This window comes from Eschrichtius robustus, chromosome 3, assembly GCF_028021215.1.
Source record: "Eschrichtius robustus isolate mEscRob2 chromosome 3, mEscRob2.pri, whole genome shotgun sequence".
NCBI lineage: Eukaryota > Metazoa > Chordata > Mammalia > Artiodactyla > Eschrichtiidae > Eschrichtius > Eschrichtius robustus.
In genome coordinates this window covers 39,330,800-39,351,761 of record NC_090826.1, presented here as the reverse complement: position 1 = coordinate 39,351,761, position 20,962 = coordinate 39,330,800, and the positions used below count along the sequence as shown (strand labels likewise).

General features: G+C 36.3%; 1 protein-coding gene across 2 annotated transcripts in view; it reads right to left on the bottom strand.

The window, feature by feature from the left end:
• Positions 1-351: 351 nt before the first annotated feature.
• CMPK1 (cytidine/uridine monophosphate kinase 1) overlaps positions 352-20,962 on the bottom strand; it is a 33,212-nt gene continuing 12,601 nt past the window's right edge. The window contains exons 2-6 of one of the 2 annotated variants that reach the window (XM_068539842.1): positions 7,855-7,998; positions 3,965-4,117; positions 2,634-2,710; positions 2,294-2,390; positions 352-1,338 (exon numbers count right to left, since the gene is read on the bottom strand). In XM_068539842.1, the coding sequence (XP_068395943.1) occupies positions 1,297-1,338; positions 2,294-2,390; positions 2,634-2,710; positions 3,965-4,117; positions 7,855-7,998 (513 nt within the window). In that variant the 3' untranslated portion in view covers positions 352-1,296. Of the gene's footprint in view, positions 1,339-2,293; positions 2,391-2,633; positions 2,711-3,964; positions 4,118-7,854; positions 8,002-20,962 lie in introns of both variants that reach the window. The other variant, XM_068539841.1, reaches the window with a different exon arrangement.

The window sequence follows — 20,962 nt, the reverse complement described above, 5'->3', positions numbered from 1 at the left end:
ACCAAACAGTATAAGTGCTGAAAATGAGAAAAATTTTAATAAATCTCACATTAAGAACCTTGGATACCACTTTGCATTAGTGATGGCAGAAAAAGATAAGGAGAAAACAAATTTTTCAGAGATTTTTAAAGGAAGAATGAATTTAAGAGAAAATTCCTTTGGACTCTATATCTTTTTAAGAATTCTGTACCTTTTAATACTTCAACATGATGCCAAGAAAAGAATTTACTGAATAAAAGTAGCCAGGAAGGGAATCAAACATTTATAAGATAAATTTATTATTTTTCTGACCAAAGTGCAATTTTTAAATCTTCTTAAACAACTACGAAAAGAAGTATTCAAGCAAATAAAATACAAATGGGAAATTTAACCATTAGATTTCTTCTGCTTTGTATTAACCCTATGCTTAGTCTAGAAAATAAACAAAAAAAACTTTGAAGTCTTACTAAAACACTAACCAAAGCATTTTACCATAAATCTACTAAGTACATGCATTTCAAGGTTCCACTACTAGGAATTTTGTTAAGATCAGTTTAATCATTAATAACATTATATAATAGAGCAAAAGGAACACATGTCATTTGATGTGATCCTTGCCCCTTACCCTCAGATTTATGTCAGAATAAAGCTGACAATTCCACCAGGCTCTGAACCCCCAGTGCCCCCATCCCAACCCCTGGAAGCAAAGACTATGCCCTGCAAACAACTTTGTACAAATTGTAGTAAAACAAAGCTTAAGTTTTCTTACCTTTCTATAGGAAATGGTCAGCTATTTGATAAATACTAAAATACTTCTAGGAATTCATTTCATGAGTTTGTTTACCAAACACATTGTCCAAGAACTCACTACACAAAAAGTTCCTTAGAATTTGGTCCATAAATTCACTTAACAGGTTGGAAATTTAAAACCTGCAAGAGAAAGAAGACGTGGGGAATCCCTAATCCAAACATGTTGTAATTACTAAAGGGATATACACACATACTAAAAAGTTTTGCTCACAGAAGGCACAAACTATAAAAGGGATATTCTTTTTGAATAAAAATAAAGAACTAGCTAACACCCTTCTTTGTTTTGTGAGCACCATAGCTAAGATGAAGTTAGACTCGAATTCAGTCTACTCCTGTGACAAAAAAAAAAAAATGAAGATAAAAAATTTAATTTGTCTTACTACATACTTTCCAGCCATTAATTGAGATGTAATTATGAAAGATTAAAATTGCCTTAAAAAGGGGTTGTGATAGCAGCTATCAAAGCAATATTCAAGCATGATTTCAAGGATGCTTTCAGGTTTAGAGTTAGCCTTCTTTGTCAAAAATCTTCACAACTTCATCAAAAACCTGTAAAGGAAAAAGATAATAATAATAATTTAAAAGGCAAATATTGTTAAAACACCATATGGCTAAGTTCCTGTTAAAAGTCAATTTTACATGAATTTTCAAAATGGATAATTAAAAAAACACATTATAATTTCTTAGTTTCATCTATTTTACTTTAGACAGTAGTACAAAACCGTAAATAATTATGAATGTGTTGCTTCAATATAAAATTATGAACATGTTGCTTCAATTTTACTAGTGCTTTTAGGACAAAACAAACTTCTTGATAGGCTACCAATATTATAAAAAGTAAAAGTAAACGGAAGTGGCTTATGTTCCTAGTTCTGATTCTAAAACACTAAGTCTTCTGTATTACCTCACCTCTACAGGAAGGGACCATGGATAAAAAACCAAAAATGACTATATGATAAAAGTAGTGGCTGGGCACTGAGAGTCCGCAAACCACAGTACAGAGACGCAAGATTCATGAAGGAAGAGGCAAGCATTGAGTCATGGAAACCCTGTACCTCTGGAGCTACGTGCTCTGTGATGGAAGAGATGAAAGAAACCTGGGGCTCTTCAGCTAGATGATTTACTATTCATGTTACAGATTTTTAAAAAATGATCATGGTCCAAATCACAGTTCTGAAAATGCCAATTTTCCAGTGCTTGAGAAAAGAGGTTTGGAATTAATACACCACCCACTTTTTACAAAGAACAAGTCTGAAATTGTAAAACCCATTTTAGACTCTATTCAAAAAGAAGTACACCTGAAACTAACACAATATTGTAAATTGATAAAATATACATACTTTAATTTAAAAAAAGAAGAAAAAGTCTAGCTTTTCATTCAGTCTCCAGTGTTTTGAAAAGCAAAATAATCTGTCATGGTATTTCTTTTTCTCCTGCATATTGCTCCCCTCCCTGCCCCAAATCACATTGTTACTTTACTATTAGGCAGGCTAGGGATACTCACTTCATCAACAGATTTAGAAGCATCTATTTTCTTAACTTTCCCCATTTCTTCATATAAGTCAATAATTGGCTTTGTTGACTGAAGATAGGTTTGAATTCTGCAACAAAAGCAAATATTGCAAAGTTCTAAGCATACTTCTCTCCTCTGTTATAGGACAGATCAGGGGACAATACAGAATAAAACCCAGTTGGCTCCCTCCCTTATCAGCTTTTTAGACAAGCCATTCTACATATTTAAGCATGACATTTTCTTTTTCTGGTCCAAAATGGGGCACGTGTTTTATCTGTTATTCAAGTTCCAAACTGAGACGTGGTGGCAATGTGTAAAAACTGCAAAGTACCTCTTTTCCAAGCTCTCTCTGTTGTCATCACTTCTACCACTACTCTTTCCCCTCTCAAGACATCGTTCAATACAGATCTAAAAAGAGAAATATATAAAAAGTTATTTTTAAAAAGATATGAATTTGCCAGTCTTTTAAACCTGAAAAGAGAAGAAAGTTCGGAGATTACCAACAAAACCCTGCATTAAACCCAATGTGTTTAATTCATTAATCAACATGCAAAGTTGAAACATGTGGTTCAATTTATATAAACTAGGTTAAATAAGTACAGAGCATAATAAGAATTCATTCATGACTCAGTTTTTCCTGTGTATTTTTTTTCAAACCGCAATAAAGAGATGATCTCTATGTGTATGGTTCCATCTATTATTAACTTATTAGGTATGAATTACATGCGTCAAACTTTGTTCCATTTTTGCTTACTTTTTGATAATTCCATAAATATCCAAATATTTAAGAGTTAACATATTTGCATTTGAATAAAGTATCCCTTGTTAATCGTGAATAAACATTCCTTAGTTATAAAGCTGTGGTAACATTCTAAAATTAACTCTGAAGAATAAGTGAAAACATATTTTTGGGGTTGGAAAAAGAGAGTTACATTTTAAAACAACTCAAAGGCTGCAGCAAGTCTCTCCACCACAGGCACATTTGCAATTCAACCTAAGAATAGTCAACTTCCTTCAAGGCAGTACTGCTGATTCTTATTCTTTCAGGCCGTTGGCATTAATTTAATAAAGTTTATATTACAGCTGTCATACAGACTCAGGCCTTTTAATTAAATGATTCCGGGAAAAAAAAAAAAAAGATACCGAGAAATTCATTTAGTTATTCAAAAGTATGTCTGGGTATGTTATTAGAAGTAACAGAAAGAAAAAGACTGCTTTCCTGCTTTTTTTCATTTCACTCTTAGAAGACAAATCAGGCTATCATACATGTTTCTTTAAAGTAGAAAGTTTTCCCAACTTCCCAGAAATGTGTGTTTCTTTTCCAGTAAACAACATCCTAAGGCAAGATACTCTCTGATAATAGTGCCTACTCAAGAAGTAACAATGCAGCTTCATTACCTAACATGGTATGAGTCAATTCTTAACTCAAAACAAAACACAAATTCTTGTTATTTTGAAAATAAAGTAGATTTTAGGCCCACAATATTGCTGATGCCAAATAGCTTAAGACAGTGCTGTTCTGTGCATCCAACTTTACCAATTCAAAAAATACTGCTGTCAATATAAAATGTAAATATAAGTGAAACAAATCACTTTCTTTTTCTCTAATAGTTGACCATCAGCTGTTTAAAGCCCATACAGGCAGATGAAGATTTTCAGTACCTCATTATTACAGTCAAAAAACAAAACGAAAGATACATCAGCCTTCCCATCCATGGTCTTGTTCCAACCTTGAAGGTTGTCTTGATTTCTTGGAAACCCATCAATCAAGAATTTATTCTTCTGAGCATTGGCCGCCATTGTCTGATCCATTTCCTAATGAAAAAGGAAGATTTAAGTTCAACACTACATTAATGCAATTTCTTAAGCAGAGTGATAGCTATATGGGTGTGTTTTATTATTATTCTTTAAATCATAAGCGTGGAGGGTGCATAGGAAAAAAAAGACTTGAAGGAAATAACGTTTGCCTCAAGCTGGTAGAGTTATGGTTATGTATCCCCCATTTTATACATATACACACACAATTTTTTTTCTGTAGTTTTAGAATTTTCTATAGTTAAGCATATATTATTTTCACGAACTTATAAACAGCAAAAAGAGAAAAATAAGCATTAACCAGTATCTTTGCTCCAGTCAATAGAGACCCTTATCTTGCCTTCCCTTTCCTCTTCCCAAGTCATTTTGCTATGGTAGGAAGTATGCTGCTTCTATAGGTACTCAGATTCTCTGCAATAATTCAAGTCCAACTGCAAGAAGCTTTGGATATATAAAGAGATTGCTAGCATTAATTATTAGTGTAGGAGTCAATAGTCTTTTTTTTTTTTTTTTTTAAACTGAAGCTAATTTAAACCTAAATGCCACTGGCCACCCCAAAACACAGGTAGCAAAGGAAACAATACATTCAGAAAGACAGCAAGAATTGCACATTTCACCATCCTCTTCCAAAGTCTGAATTTAGGTAGAATGTGGAAATATGTGAATGGGAGATGCAGATCTCGAATCTCCAAATCCTTACCACTATCAATCACCATGAGATAAGCACAGATGCATGCCTTCGACAAACTCCAGAGGAGCCTCTACTCTAAAGCAAAACATCCCGTTCCCTCAGTGCTCAGAGTTTCCTGGTTCCTCAAGAAGAACAATGGCTGTCAGGACCCCTAATTCCTTTATCTGAGGGTTGGCTTTAACCCAGCATCTAGCTTCTCCAATATTCACAAAATTTCACAGAATGCTTTTGGACCCCTGCTATAGCATTTCTATCCCAATTATGGTAGTAGAAGACATCTGAAGGGGTACATCAATATTCTACTCACTCAACATACACTCATTCAAGGCCTACCATCAGGGAACATGAAGAGCAAGGTCATGGCCCCTGGCGGGCTCACAGTCCAGTGGGTAACAAATATGTGTAAGTAAATGTGCTAAATTCTATACTGAGGTATGCAAGGATGCTGTGATAAAATGAAGAAGCAAGCACAAACTACCTGGGAAACTGCCAGGAAGAGCTCTACCAAAGGTGGCAGAGGAGCTGAATTCTGAATAATGAAATGGCAGGCAGACAGGGATCAAGGTACTCCAGATGGTGTCAACTGGATGTTAAAGGCTCAGAAATGAAGAAGCATAACAGCTTTGATGAATCTGAAATAAGCTGGTAAAGGTGAACCTTAGGATGCGTGTAGAGAGTGGAAGGAGAAATGACTAGAAAGTAGGTAGGGCCAAAATTAATGAAGAACTTATTATACCACACTAAGGGTTTGGTTTTTATTCTGCAAGCAATACAGGACCACTGAGAAATTTTAAGTAGTAGAAGAACATGCTCCCATCACCTTTAGAAAAAAAAAATCACTGACTGCACCATGAAGGATGAATTAGAAGGGGACAAAGATGGATTAAAGGCAAAAGACTAATGATAAGGCTCTAGTGATGGTCCAAATAAGAAAAAAAGAGGATCTTGGGACTTCCCTGGTGGCGCAGTGGTTAAGGATCCACCTGCCAATGCAGGGGACACGGGTTCGATCCCTGGTCCGGGAAGATCTCACATACCGCGGAGCAACTAAGCCCATGCGCTGCAACTACTGAGCCTGCAAGCCACAACTACTGAAGCCCGCATGACTAGAGCCCGTGCTCCGCAACAAGAGAAACCATTGCAATGGGAAGCCCGCACACCACAATGAAGAGCAGCCCCAGCTCGCCGCAACTAGAGAAAGCCCACACACAGCAACGAAGAGTCAACGTAGCCAAAAAATAAATAAATAAAAAATGAAAAATACATTTCAGTGATTGATTTCCCAACATAATGTCTGCATTCTTCCCAATATTACTAAAAAAAAAAAAAAAAAAAAAAAAGAGGATCTGAACTAAGATGATAGTAGTAGTAATAGAGGAGAAAAAAACTATTAATAAATAGAAGAGGATAAAGAGAAAGATAATTGAAAGGATCTGCTCACTGAGTGGATTTGGAAAAGTGAGGAAGAGGTGGAAAATATAGGATGGCTCCCAGATTTCTGGCTTGGGCAGCTGGGTAGATGGTACAACCATTAACCAGGATAGGAAATAAAGGGTGATCACATTTTAGATGATACAGTCAGACTCGGACATGTTGGTTTTGAGATACTTGTGAGACGTTCAGATGGATGCCTAATAGTTAGAAATATAGGTCTGGGGAATTCCCTGGCAGTCCAGTGGTTAGGACTCCGTGCTTTCACTGCTGATGGTGCAGGTTCGACCCTTGGTCAGGGAACCAAGATCCTCCAAGCTGTGGAGTGCAGCCAAAAAAAAAAAAAAAGAAAAGAAATATAGGTCTGGAGTTCAGAAAAAGAGATCTGTGCTAGAGTTATAGATTCTGGGATCATTAGCACAGTGAAAACCTTGGACATGGCTAACAACATCCAGCAAGAAATGTATAAAATAAGAGGAGAACCAAGGATGAAACCCCGAGAAGCATCATGGTTTAAGAAACTTGCAGAAGAAGAAGAGTTATCAAAGGAGACTTAAGAAATAGCAGTCACTGAAGGAGGAAGAGAATCAAGAGAAACGGTGTCACAGAGGACAAAGGAGGAACGAGTTTCAAAAAGACAGGAAGTTAAAGGCTACAAGAAAAATGACTGAAAATATCCCCTAGATTTGATAGAGATCACTGGTAACATCAGCAAGAATAGTTTCAATGAAGATGGAAATAGAGTCTTAGTGCAAACAGCTGAAGAGTAGAAAATGAAAAAGTAAAAAATGTAGACTACTCTTTCACAATTAAGCATAAAAGTGGAGAAAGGGCATTAAATCCAGAGAATAAGGAAAGAGGATTTAGTTACTCTGAATGGAAGCAGGTTACTCCACTCTCTGAGACAAGAGGTAAGAATGTGTGTGAATGAGCCACTCTTCAAGTTTCTCTGGTTCCAACCAGAAGCTCATGTATCTCTTTTCCATTGGGCTTCAACTATTTCTTGCTGTTCCCACTCTTCCATTTCTCCTTCACGTTTCTTATATGTGAAAATATCTATTAATGACTATAATCTTGAGAATCTATAGTGGAGAATTATCATGTAAATGCAAGGCATCTGTTTTTAGATGGGACCTATTTTAGTTTGATAGCTGTTAGTCTCAGCATTTCACACTGAAGATGGTGATGCATGCACCAGAAAAGGAAACATCAAGACTGAGAGAATGGCAACAATGGGAGGGTCATGGGAGGGAGAGAGGGAGGGAAAGAAAGAGGGAGGGAGGGACAAAGTCTGGAAGAAAACAGAAAAGGGAAAGGAGGAAAAAGAAATAGAAATGGAAGGAGGATGGATTCTCTGCATGCTGGGAAGGGTCAAGTGTACACATATGAATGTTCAGTTGTAGCTGATCCTAGACCAAGGTAGAGAATGTTTCCTACTGTACAATTTCTTCCCAGGTGAAAGTGGAATTTCCAGTTCTGCCATTCTCAAACACCATGACCACCCTCCACAAGCAAGAAATTCAATACTCTGATTTTTTTCATTACTCAAAGGGAGGGCAGATTTAATTTCTCATTTCCTTGTTGGTTTTAACTGGTTGGCATTCACACTCCTTACCCTCCTCAACAAACTGATGGTTATCTCAACTGGCACAATCTTTCCATCTTTAATGTACTTTTCAATGAGTTCACCATACTGTGAATCTGGGTTCTTCCTTTCATCACGAAGAAGTTCTCCTGCAGAAAGGTGTGTGTAGCCATACTTCTGAAAGAAAAAACACATAGGAAAAAAATCAAAATACATTCAACCCAGTGTTAGGACTACTGTTTGTTTCCCTTCATGGTAACTTCTATATTCTAATTTTTCTATAATAAACAAGCTTTGCTTATAGAATAAATAAATAATAAAGAAAAATTGAAGAGATTTCATACAATCCAGTTTGCTTAAAAAATATCCTTAACCCACGTAGCACATGGTAGCTATAATGTTCACAAATCATGCAATCGACCCGAAATTTATTTAACTATTCAAGGCATTAACAGCTCATCATATTCCTTCACGAACACAAAGTTTAAATGTTATTAATAACGTTCAAAGAAATGTCTAACAAAAATCTATATAATTCAAGGCAAAACCCCCAAAATCTTACCACAGTTGGCTGTACCCACCTTCTATAAGATCTTCCCTTCCTTAAACTCAACACATCTAAACTGAACTCATCAGCACTTACACAAACCCCATTCTTCTGTTTTGTTCCCTTTCTCAGTAAACAGTACAAGTCCTACCCCTCCATGAAATTAGCTTTCCTGACCACTCTGGAGAGTGGACACATAATCAAACAGTGTCTTAGAATATCACTGTCTCTCCGTCTAAACCAGTATCTTCTTTACCACTCTCAAAAGTCCATTTCCTACCTCTCTAGTTGTGACTAGAGAGGTCTCATCTGTAAAATGGGACTATAGATACCTATTTTATAATTCAGTGGTGATGATTAAATGAGATAATGTATTTATATAAAATGCTTACCAAAGAGCCTGACATGTAGTAGGAGATAAAAGCCATTTACCTCCTTGCCATCATGAAGATACTTATCTTAAATAATCTGGAAGCATTTTTATATTATATATACACACCACTTTTATATTATTACATATATGCGTGTGTGCATGTGTGTGTATATATATGTATTCACTTTAAAGGTTTTTTTTTTTTTTAAATAAATTTATTTATTTATTTTTGGCTGTGTTGGGTCTTCACATGGCTGTGCGTGGGCTTTCTCTAGTTGTGGCGAGTGGGGGCTACTCTTTGTTGCAGTGTGTGGGCTTCTCACTGCAGTGGCTTCTCTCTGTTGCAGAGCACAGGCCCTAGAGCGCATGGGCTTAAGTAGTTGTGGCACGCAGGCTCAGTAGTTGTGGCTCACGGGCTCTAGAGCACAGGCTCAGCAGTTGCGGCGCATGGGCTTAGTTGCTCCGAGGCATGTGGGATCTTCCCGGATCAGGGCTCGAACTCGTGTCCCCTGCATTGGCAGGCGGATTCTTGACCGCTGTGCCACCAGGGAAGTCCGGCTTTAAAGGTTTTGACAGAGAGACCAATCAAAGGACTTAAGTGAGATAACAGATATGAATACACTGTGAAAGGTCAGGAGTATAGTAGTATTACAATTGTGATGGTCATTATTATTAAGGATTTACAAATGATGTATTAGGTCAGGGTATAGGGTAATAGTTGAACTAAGTCACATAAGATGTTATAGTGTTATTCTGCCACTTCCCCGTGGTTGGAATGAGAAAACAATACGGATCTAAGAGACAATTATGAATACTGAAAAGCTTCTTCCTCCACATGAACTAGCATGTTCCCTTTTATTAAATCAAAAGAACTATAAAATCTATTTTCATAATAATAATTTTCAGAATAATAAAATAGATTATTTTTACTCTCAAATATCAGGATACTGAGATCTATATTCAATGTTCAATTAAAACAATCATCTCATCCCAAATTTTTACGATTCCCTAAATGGGTTTTTATCTCATTCATAGTAAGTGTACCATAAATATTTGATAACTTAAATTTTATCTTTAATTTCAATGTTAAGATTTGAGGCAGCCCACACTCCCACCCCTCCTTCCAAAATAGAATGTTTCAATTGCACATTTTACAAAACTTAACTCTCAATTACTGAGGCTACAGTGAGTTTTCTCTCTCTCTCTTTTTTTTTTTTAGATTGCAGAAGCCATTCTTTACTCCTTTTCTATCTCTAAAAATTGCTGGCTAAACTTGTTCTTGTTTACTAAAGTAAGCCAACAATAAGGTAGTCAGCAAAGAAAAACAAACTAAATAGTTTATTTGCTGACTAAAATTGGATATAAAGTTTGAGGAGAATAAACAAAAACCACAGTATCACTCATGTCTCTCTTAGGCATACAGCTCCTTGCATTAAAAGAAATGATCAAAAGTGTATTTAGTTGTTGTAATAGGCTTTTAAAAACATTCCCATCATTTACAGAAAATGGAAATAAGTACAAAAGTACTTAATTATTTAAATTGTTATTTTAAAATTATTTTCACACCACACCATTTTTAAATGCCTACTTTTATCACCAAGTATAAACTTTTGAAAGACGGGTATGGATATGGAAAAGACTTTATAAAAAACAAGATGTGACCTACTTTCCCATTTACTATGCACAATTTTCAGAAAGCATTTTGCAACGGCTGTCCACAAAATTTTACAGCAGCTTCATTTTCCACTGCTTACTCTGGCTCCTGCTTGGAAGTCTATGCTTGCTGGATGCTCTCATCTGGTCTAGAGATTATAGCATATGGTAATATTGAATAAATGCAGAGACAAACAGTACTAAACAATGGCAAACGCTCAGTGAAACACCAACAGTACAGATTGCTCTGTACAGATTGCCTTGGCTGTATGAACAACGTATACATTTAGAAACCCAGCTAGTAATTTAGAAATTAGTACACACACTGTTTGTTTCCTGACATTGAAGAGCTCAAATTTCCAAGCTTACATTACATTACAGTGGGTTTTGGCGTATCACTTTTTTAAAAGAGAGACTAGTTGTAAATTGTAGAAGTGTACAAATGATATGTTTTTTTAAAATTACACAGAAAACCACCTTATCTGCAAAGTCCAAGGAGATAAGGAATTTAAATAAATATAACCATGCCAAATCTATATGTCTTTCTACTTCTCATCCACATTCCATTTTTTAAAATACTCTATTTACCAGTTACTTTTTTATACTATATTTTTCTTAAGGATTTTGCTGAAGCTTTCCTCTTACCACAGAGTTTCTACAACAAAAAAGCAACTATCACTTACACACTAGTTATTATGGTATTTAATAATAGCTAAACTTTAAAGAGCACGTTTTCAAAGCATTCTGCTGTCATGAAGTAGTCACTGATGCCAATTCTGAGGAAAGCAAGAATGGATATTTCCCAGGCTTAACCCAAACTTTTTCACATTCTCTGAAATTTCCTAGCAATTAAAATCTAGTGGGTCACTAATTACAGTCTTACGACCAACATTTAAACCAGAGCAAATTATAAACACTATAAACTATAATAACTACAATTACAAGCCACTATTCAGCTAAAAATAGTAGTTTTCTAGTGACAAATGTATAAATTCAATTCATTTAGAGTAACCGTCTAAATTTTTTTACTTTCATTTTCTCCTTTAAGAAGTTGAAAAACAACTCAATAACTTCTGTGAATTAGACACTAAGATTTGGAGGGAGGAAAAATGCACCATATTCTCAACAAGTACAGAACAGCACTGTGTTACTACAACTAAGCAAATGTTGACAATTTTACGGTATCAAATCTCAAATCATCTTGATAACTTCTCTCCCTTCTTAGCAATTCTCTTTCTTCCTTTCTAAATTTAGGTAATGTCGTTCTATGTGAATAAAAACAACAACAAAAAGAATCAAAACCAAAACAATAGCAAAAAAAAGAGTTCAAGGTACAAATGATGCGTAAATGGCAAGTCCTTGGGGGCAGAGGAGATCCACATGCCAGGCACCTCCTCCTGTGAGTATGGCAATTAGAAAGTGCCATTGGACTGCTACTGAGCCTTGAGCTACATAGAGGGAACACAGCAGAGATAGCAGATACAAATATATTTTTAAAGCAACTGAATTAAAACTATTGGTGTCCTTTAAATAGCTGACACATCTATGAAGCATCTAAGACTAAGTTACTTTGCATTCCCTGTAAGATTAGTGAACCTTAAAAATCTAATTCTGATTATGTACTGTCAACAATGCACCTTCAGCATAACACCTGGAAATGCTATCTGGAGCCATCCAGACTCACCAGTTTGGCACTGTTGCAAACAATAGCTTTAGAGCTTACAGCATCCCAGCAACACTTCATGTAAGGCTATCATTTACTTCAAAAGGCATTTCCAACAGAACTTTTTCCGATTACTCTGAGATGTCTGATAAGCACTTTCCAGTAACATTATCTGCCAGTCTTGGAGAGCTTACTTTTGACTGTAAGAACTGCTGTACAGTGCCCAGATGCTTAAAATTGGTGAACTGTTTAGGGTTCCTTCCAGTTTTACCCACAGAGTGTTAGAAAAAGGATTTTTCTTACAATCACCATTTTACAGAGGTTAGAAAGAAAGAAAGAAAGGAAGGGAGGGAGGGAAGGAGGGAGGAACGGGAGTGGACGGAGAGAGAGAAAGGGAAGGGGTAGGGAAAAGAGGAAGGAAGGAGGAAAGGAGGTATAGGAAGGAAAGAAGACAGTGGGAGAAAGGTTAAATATAATATCTGACTTAAATTGCTAGCTGATTTCCAATCTCATTTTTAGTCCACCCTCATTGTATTTCCAAATGTGTACATCGCGTTTGACCATGCCTATTTAATTACAAATCTACATATTAACTATAAACTATGAAAGTTATAAAACAAGCTAAATCTTTTCTTAGGCAAAATCTTTAGCAGACAGACTCCAAATTAACATGAAGCATATTTCTTTCTCTAATTAAAGAGTGATAGTTTAAAAGCTTATATCCTGCAAAGGAGAAAAGAGGAGGGATATAATCCATTCAACTGCAGACAATTACAGCACTATTTTATTTTCCTCAATGTTTTGCTCTTCATGTAAGAAAACCTTAATTCAGGCAATACATGGAACTTATTTTAAATCCATAAATATTTATTAAGTTCCTATAAAGTGCCAGGCAATGTGCTAATTTGGGGGAAATAAATAGGTTATATTCACAAAGGATGCAATAATGACTTACATATTTACAGTGACTTGAGCCCTACTATTAATTAATAAAGTCAATTTTTCATATTTGCATTAACTTTTCCTAAGGAATTCAGTCTTTACCAGCACTGTCTGCTTGGGGAAGAGGTGATTCTTCAGAGGCAATGACAAGAAGGTAGAACAATAAGTAAAACTTAAAGGGGTGATTTAGGGGCTTCCCTGGTGGCACAGTGGTTGAGAATCTGCCTGCCAATGCAGGGGACACGGGTTCGAGCCCTGGTCTGGGAAGATCCCACATGCCGCGGAGCAACTAGGCCCGTGAGCCACAACTACTGAGCCTGCGCGTCTGGAGCCCGTGCCCCGCAACAAGAAAGGCCGCGACAGTGAAAGGCCCGCGCACCACGATGAAGAGTGACCCCCGCTTGCCGCAACTAGAGAAAGCCCTCGCACAGAAACGAAGACCCAACACAGCCAAAAATAAATAAATAAATAAGAAAAGAAAGGGTGATTTAGAAGCCATGAAATAGACTGTTTTCTCATTTGTGTAAGGCCTCAATAACCCTCTAACATTTTGCAGAAGACTTCTCAGAATATTGAGGATTTTGGCATCTGTTTTACATACCAAATGGCCCCTATAGCAACTGTGAATTGGAATTTTCACACTCCAATTTCATTCCAGTTGGTCATTTCCAGTATTTTTACTTCTTTTAATTCATCTCAGCCATTCTGAATCAATCCACATTCCCTATAACAGAAAGGGATGGAAAATAGTCAAAGATGAAGATGAGGCCCAGAAGCCTCCAGGGATTCCAGGAGCTCACAGGCAATAATTTGAAAATTTCCAACATGAATGGATAGGCACAGAGGTCTTGTTAATCTTAAGAAACACTCATCTCATCTTGTTAATTAAATGATCAATTCTTATAGTCACTGCAGAGCGTACAAGCAACACACTCATATCACTACAACACAAATACTGCTGCAGGTGGTCTAAGAGCCTAGAATTCAGTTAATTCGATTCCTGTGAGAACACTCAGAGGATATACATCAAACCACTCAAACGAATCTCTAGCCTCTATTCACTTTATGAAAGAGAGGTTTCTTAAACACTAAGCAGTACAGTACCAACTGTACTTTTTTTTAAAAAAAAGGTAAGTAACATTAAAACGAGAATACCATTTACCCAGGGAATACCAAAAGTAAGAAAGTCACCCTAAGAAATACAACTACTTGGGAATACAATTTGTAAAGAGCCTCACTACAAAATAACCACAACATTTTAATAGCTTGGGTTCTCTTTAAGAACTAGAATTTATTTGGATTTACCAATCAACACTTGAGAAAAATGTGCAAAGGATAACAAACTCTGAATTCAGTAACATATGCAAACATAAAATTTGAGCACCTGCAACATTAACAAACAAATGGAGAAATGCATTTAGAGAAACACATAGGCTTCAGCAAGGATCAGAAGAACATAAGAACCTTGCATGAAGTCACATACTTAGAACACTGAACTAATAATTTGAGATAAGGTTTTATAACTAAACTCTGTCACAATCCAGTGTGACTCTAGGAAATTTATTTACCCTTTTTTAGATTTCAGTTTCTTCATCTGTAAAACAGAAATAATATCTATATTACCAGAAATCATATCTATACTACATTACACTATCAGCCACAGCCAAATATCATTATTAGCTGTTAAAACTAGAAGTATGAAGAACATACTCCTAAAAACGTGGTCTACGCTACTAGATTCAAGACCTACTATGAGAGCACTCAGACGGGTCAGGGAGGAGTTAGACTAACTCATATAGGCTATTCCTGGAGCAAAGTCCAAGATAATCAGTGGCTAAACTACTAATTACATAGCAATAAAGGAGTGAAGTCAAAGAATAACTATAGAACAAGGAAAATATGATACATGAAAATGCAATTCACTATGAAAATACCCTCAAACACCCAGGCTCCAAAAATTGGCATCACAGATGTATTTGAGTACATTAAAAATTTTATGAGAACAAGAATGTATCTATCTTGCTTACTATCTTCTTATAAACAAACAGATCAATAGCCTTCCAAACAATTAGCAATGGCTAATTAGAAAATATACATTTTAAAAGATCCTATTCAAGTCAACTGTACCTCAATTTAAAAAATCCTATTCAAAACAGTACTAAAAACTTAAATTTAGGGATAAATCTAAAACTAATATGTAAGAATTATAAGAAGAAACTAGAAACACTTAAAATCAGTATCATAAAAAGAAGGCATTCTATGTTCCTGGATAGAAACATTCGATACTGTAAATATTTAAATTTTCCACAAATTAATCTATAAATTGATTGCATCCGCAATCAAACTTCACCTGGGATTATTTATTTTTTAATGAAACTTGATGAGTTGATTCTCAAGTTTATCAGGAAGGGTAAATGTGAGAGAATGACCAAATTCGAAAATAATATTAACAACTACAAATGGGAACTTGTCCTACCAGGTGGCATAAAATATTATAAAGCTACAGTAATTAAAACAGAATGATACTGGTATAAAAATAGACAAACGGAAAAATGAAATTCAACAGAGTCCAGAAACAGACCCAAGTATAAATGGGAATTCAATAAGTGATAGAGTCATCATCTAAAAATCAATGGGGAAAAGATGAACTATTTAATAAATGATACTATGCAACCGGCTACCCATCTGAAAAAAAATTAGACTCTTGCATCATATCATATGCAAAACTAAATTCCAGGTAAATTAGAGTTCTAAAACAACACAATATAAGCAAAAAACAAAAACAAAAAAAACAACAAAAAACAACCCTAGGATAGTACCAGGGGAAGATAATCTTGAGATAGAGAAAGACACTCCAAAACAAGAACCAAAACAGCTAAGATTTATGTTTGACCACATAAACAATAAAAACTTATCACAGATACAACCAAATGACAAGCAACAGCTTGGGAGAAAATATTTTCACCATACAAAGGTGACAGGGTAATATACATTATACACAAAGAGATCCTACTAACAAAGAAAAAAGCTCAATACAAAAATGGGCAAAGAAAAAACAATTCAGAGAAAAGAATATATGCTCAACCTTACTGGTAATCATGAAAATGCAAATTAAAGCAATGTGATTTCATTTTTCACCCATCAGATTGGTTAAAATAAAGACTTATATCTGGCTATGGCAAGGGTGGGGGTGGGGAAGAACCAGCATCCTGACAGTTTGTGGGAGTGTAAATTGGTTCAGCCTTTTTAGAGGGCAATTTGGCAGAGTTTAACAAAATTTAAGTTTGCATACCCTTTGGCTCAGTAATTCCATTTCTAGGAGCTGTGCTACTGAAATAGTTGCACATGTGCACGAAGACATATGTAATGAATGTTTATGTCAGCATCATCTGTAAACAGAAAATCTAAATGTCCAAAAATATATGAATAGCTAAATAAGATTACTGTATATATTATGAATGGAGTTGAGCTATCTGCATGTTCTGATATGGAAAGCTATCCAAGATATACTGTTAAGCAAAAAAATAACAATAGGCAATGTTTGTGTGCGTGCATTTTTATCTATGTATAAATACATCAAAAGAGGACCAGAGAGCCACACACAAAAACGTTGGTAGGTGATTACATAAGGAGAGTAGGCTGGGACTTCCCTGGCGGCGCAGTGGTTAAGAATCTGCCTGCCAATGCAGGGGACACGGGTTCCATCCCTGGTCCGGGAAGATCCCACATGCGGCAGAGCAACTAAGCCCGTGCGCCACTACAGAGCCTGTGCTGTAGAGCCCGTGTGCCACAACTCCTGAAACCTGCGCGCCTAGAGCCTGCGCTCCACAACAAGAGAAGCCACTGCAATGAGAAGCCTGTGCACCGCAACGAAGAGTAGCCCCTGCTCACCGCAACTAGAGAAAGCCCGTGCACAGCAATGAAGACCCAAAGCAACCAAAAAAAAAAAAAGAGTAGGCTAAGGTTAAGGAGAACTTTCACTCTTTACTTTATGTACTTTTGAATTGTTTGAATCTCAATGTACATGTATATAAACTTACTAAATTTTTAATTTAAAAAAGCATATATTCTATCCACACATCTCTACATGGCAAATATCACAAAGACTTGGTTTTTCTTAAAATTTAATTTAATTTATTATTATTTTTTTATACGGCATCACAAAGTAAGATTGTTGATTTAAGTGTTTTATTAAGATTAAATCCTAAGAGAACACCAAAATGAACTGCCTCACATTAGGAATAAAAATCCCTACATAAAAAACATTATCTAAGTTCAAGAAAAAAGAAAAACAGTACCTGCACAATCACAAACTTTTTTAAAATTTAAAACTAAATCACTGTAGAGAATAGCAGCAAAAATCAATTCAAATGTTTAGATAAAAATTTCTCTGGAAAGTGATCCATTCCTTAAACAAAGGAGAAACAAAAGTATAATACAGCAACACTGAAACACACTGCATGGGCATGAAGTCAAGAGTTATAGAAGGAGACAGAAAACAGTCCAGTTTTATAGCCTAGAAACAGATGGAAATTTAGAGACACACTCAGTTGAGAGGATCCAAAACGCACAGGAGCAAAAGTTTAAAAGGAAACATATTTCAGTGAAGCCTTACTCTAGACACTAGAGTTCAAAATTATAAGCAAGATGTTCTGGAAATGACACCTCCATGACAGACAATGTACCCACACTATTTCTAGTCTCCAGAATGACCCCTTGGAGCACTTTCAGAACTTTATTGTGCCAACCACTCTCATGATTTTTTTTTAAAAAGAGAAAATTAATCTAGCTTAAACAACAAAGAATCATCTTCATTTTTAGTCCATCAACCTGTGCTAATAGGAGAAAGTGTGAGGAAAATCAATATTTGGCTTTAAAAAATAGTATATGTTTCTAAAATTTTTTGGTATAAAATTTACCTTCATGATTACATTTTTCTCAACCTAAAATTAAAGTCAGTCTAAGAATATACATTTTTGATGGTATAGCCATCAAATCCTAGCCCAGCCTGGGATTCAATGTTGACCAGAGACAACTGTACCCATTTATATAATGTAGAACAGGACATAAGGGATTACTGGTTCTTGATTAGAATCTAACTTCTTCACACAAAGGAAATGTCCTAAAAAGTGGTAAGCTTATGGGAAATTTTTATGGAAAACTTTCTTTCCTGCCATGACTACACAACAGGAAGAATGCTGGAAACCATTTTGCAAAATGGACAACCTCTCCCACCTCTCTAGCCTGACTTAACTTGGACCCGATTATGCCCTGGAATCAGTCAAGGAAGTAACAAGAATCTGTTGCCCCCACTCTTCCTTTCCATCTACCACTATCTCCTCTCTCTTCCACCCTCAACTCTCAGTCCCAGGCACAATACACTTAGCAGTTATACCTCTTTTACGGTTCTGGCCTCACTTTATCAATCTTTTAATCTCTGCACCACAGGCAAGAGAAAGCATACTGTACGTTCTAAAGTGCAAGATATCAGACCTCATCAAAATTTAAAACTTCTGTGCTTCCAAGGACACTACCAAGAAAATGAAAAGACAACCCACAGGATGGGAGAAAATATTTACAAATCATATATCTGGATAAGGGACTTGTACCAAAAATATATTTTTAAAACTTTACAACTTAGCAATAAAAAGATTAATAACCCAATTTTAAAAATTGCAAAAGACAATTTTTTAAATGCAATATTCTGGGGGGAAAAAAAAAGGACAAAGGATTCAAACAGATATTTCTCGGGGATTCCCTGGTGGCGCAGTGGTTGAGAATCTGCCTGCCAATGCAAGGGACATGGGTTCGAGCCCTGGTCTGGGAAGATCCCACATGCCGCGGAGCGACTAGGCCCGTGAGCCACAATTGCTGAGGCTGCGCGTCTGGAGCCTGTGTTCCGCAACAAGAGAGGCCGCGATAGTGAGAGGCCCGCGCACTGCGATGAAGAGTGGCCCCCACTTGCCGCAACTAGAGAAAGCCCTCGCACAGAAACGAAGACCCAACACAGCCATACATACATACATACATACATACATACATACATCAATCAATCGATCAATCAATCAATCAGACACTTCTCCAGAGAAGATATACAGATGGCCAGTATGGAAAAGTTCCTTATTAGTCATCAGGGAAATGCAAATCAAAACCATAATGAGATGCCAGTGCACCCTTCAGGATGGTAATTTAAAAAAAAAAAAAAAAAAAAAAAAGGACATGTGAGACATGAAAGATGCTCATAGCACTAGTCATTAGGGAAACGCAAATCAAAACCACAATGCGATACCACTGCACACCTTGTAGGGTGGTTATAATCAAACAAACAAACATAAAATGATAAGTGTTGGTGAGGATAAAGAAACCACACATCACGGGTAGAAATGTAAAATGGTACAGCTGTTGTGGAAAAGAGTTTGGCAGTTCCTCAACAAGTCAGAATTATTATATGATCCAGCAATTTCACTCCTAGCTCTATACCCAAAAGACTCAAACAGATGCTCGTATGCCAGTGTTCACTGCAGCATTACTCACAATAGCGGAAAGGTGGAAGCAGCCCTTATCCAACAACAGATGAATGGATAAACAAAATGTAATAAATACATACAACGAAATATTATTCAGCCATAAAAAGGAATGAAGTTCTGATACATGCTAACATGGATGAAACTTGAAAACACTATGCTAAGTGAAATAAGCCATAAAAAAAAAAAAAGGACAAATGTATGATTCCACTTACATGAAGTACCTAAAATAGGCAAATTCAGAGGCAAAAAGTAGATTAGAGGTTACTAGGGGCTGGGGGAAGGGAAGAATGGGAAATTATTGCCAATAATTGATGAAAAAGTTTTAGAAATCGTGGTGATGGTCGCAAAACGTTGTAAATGCAATTAATGCCACTGAATTGTACACTTAAAGTGGTTAAAATGGTAAATTTCACGATATATTTTACCAAAGTTAAAAAAATAAATAACATAATATACCAAAAACACTGAATTCTATGCTTTTTAAATTTTATTTCTTTTTAATAAATTTATTTATTAATTTTTGGCTGTGTTGGGTCTTCACTGTTGCGCGCGGGCTTTCTCTAGTGTGGCAAGTGGGGGCTATTCTTCGTTGCAGTGCGTGGGCTTCTCACTGCGGTGGCTTCTCCTGTTGCGGAGCACGGGCTCTAGGCACGCGGGCTTCAGTAGTTGTGGCACACGGGCTTCAGTAGTTGTGGCTCGCGGGCTCTAGAGCGCAGGCTCAGTAGCTGTGGTGCACAGGCTTAGTTGCTCCGCAGCATGTAGGATCTTCCGAGACCAGGGCTCGAACCCGTGTCCCCTGCATTGGCAGGCGGATTCCCAACCACTGTGCCACCAGGGAAGTCCCGAATTCTATGCTTTAAATGGATGAGTTGTATGGTATATAAATTATATCTCCAAGTATTTTTTAAAAAACACAGAATACAACTTCTGAAAAAATCAGAAACAAAATTTCCAAAACAAGGAATCAATTAATTAAATAATGTATGTAATCTACAGAGTACAATATCATATAGATTATGTGGTAAAAGTGCATTTATTAACATGGTGATATGTTTGTGATATTATTATAAGTAAAAAGCAGGTTTCCAGAGTATGAGCCTACTAAAAAAAAAAAAAAAATCTCTGGAAAAATATGTCCCTAAATATTGATTAACGGTGGTTTTCTCTGGATGGTAAGATTACTGGTAATTTTTACACTCTTCTTTTTACTCACCTGTATTTTCTAATTTTTCTATAATGTATATGTACTACTTGTATAATTAAAAAGTAACCAAAAGTGGGACTTCCCTGGTGGTGCAGTGGTTAAGACTCTGCACTCCCAATGCAGGGGGTCCAGGTTCAATCCCTGGTCAGGGAACTAGATCCCACGTGCATGTCACAACCGAGAGTTCACATGCCACAACTAAGGAGCCCATGAGCCGCAACTAAGACCC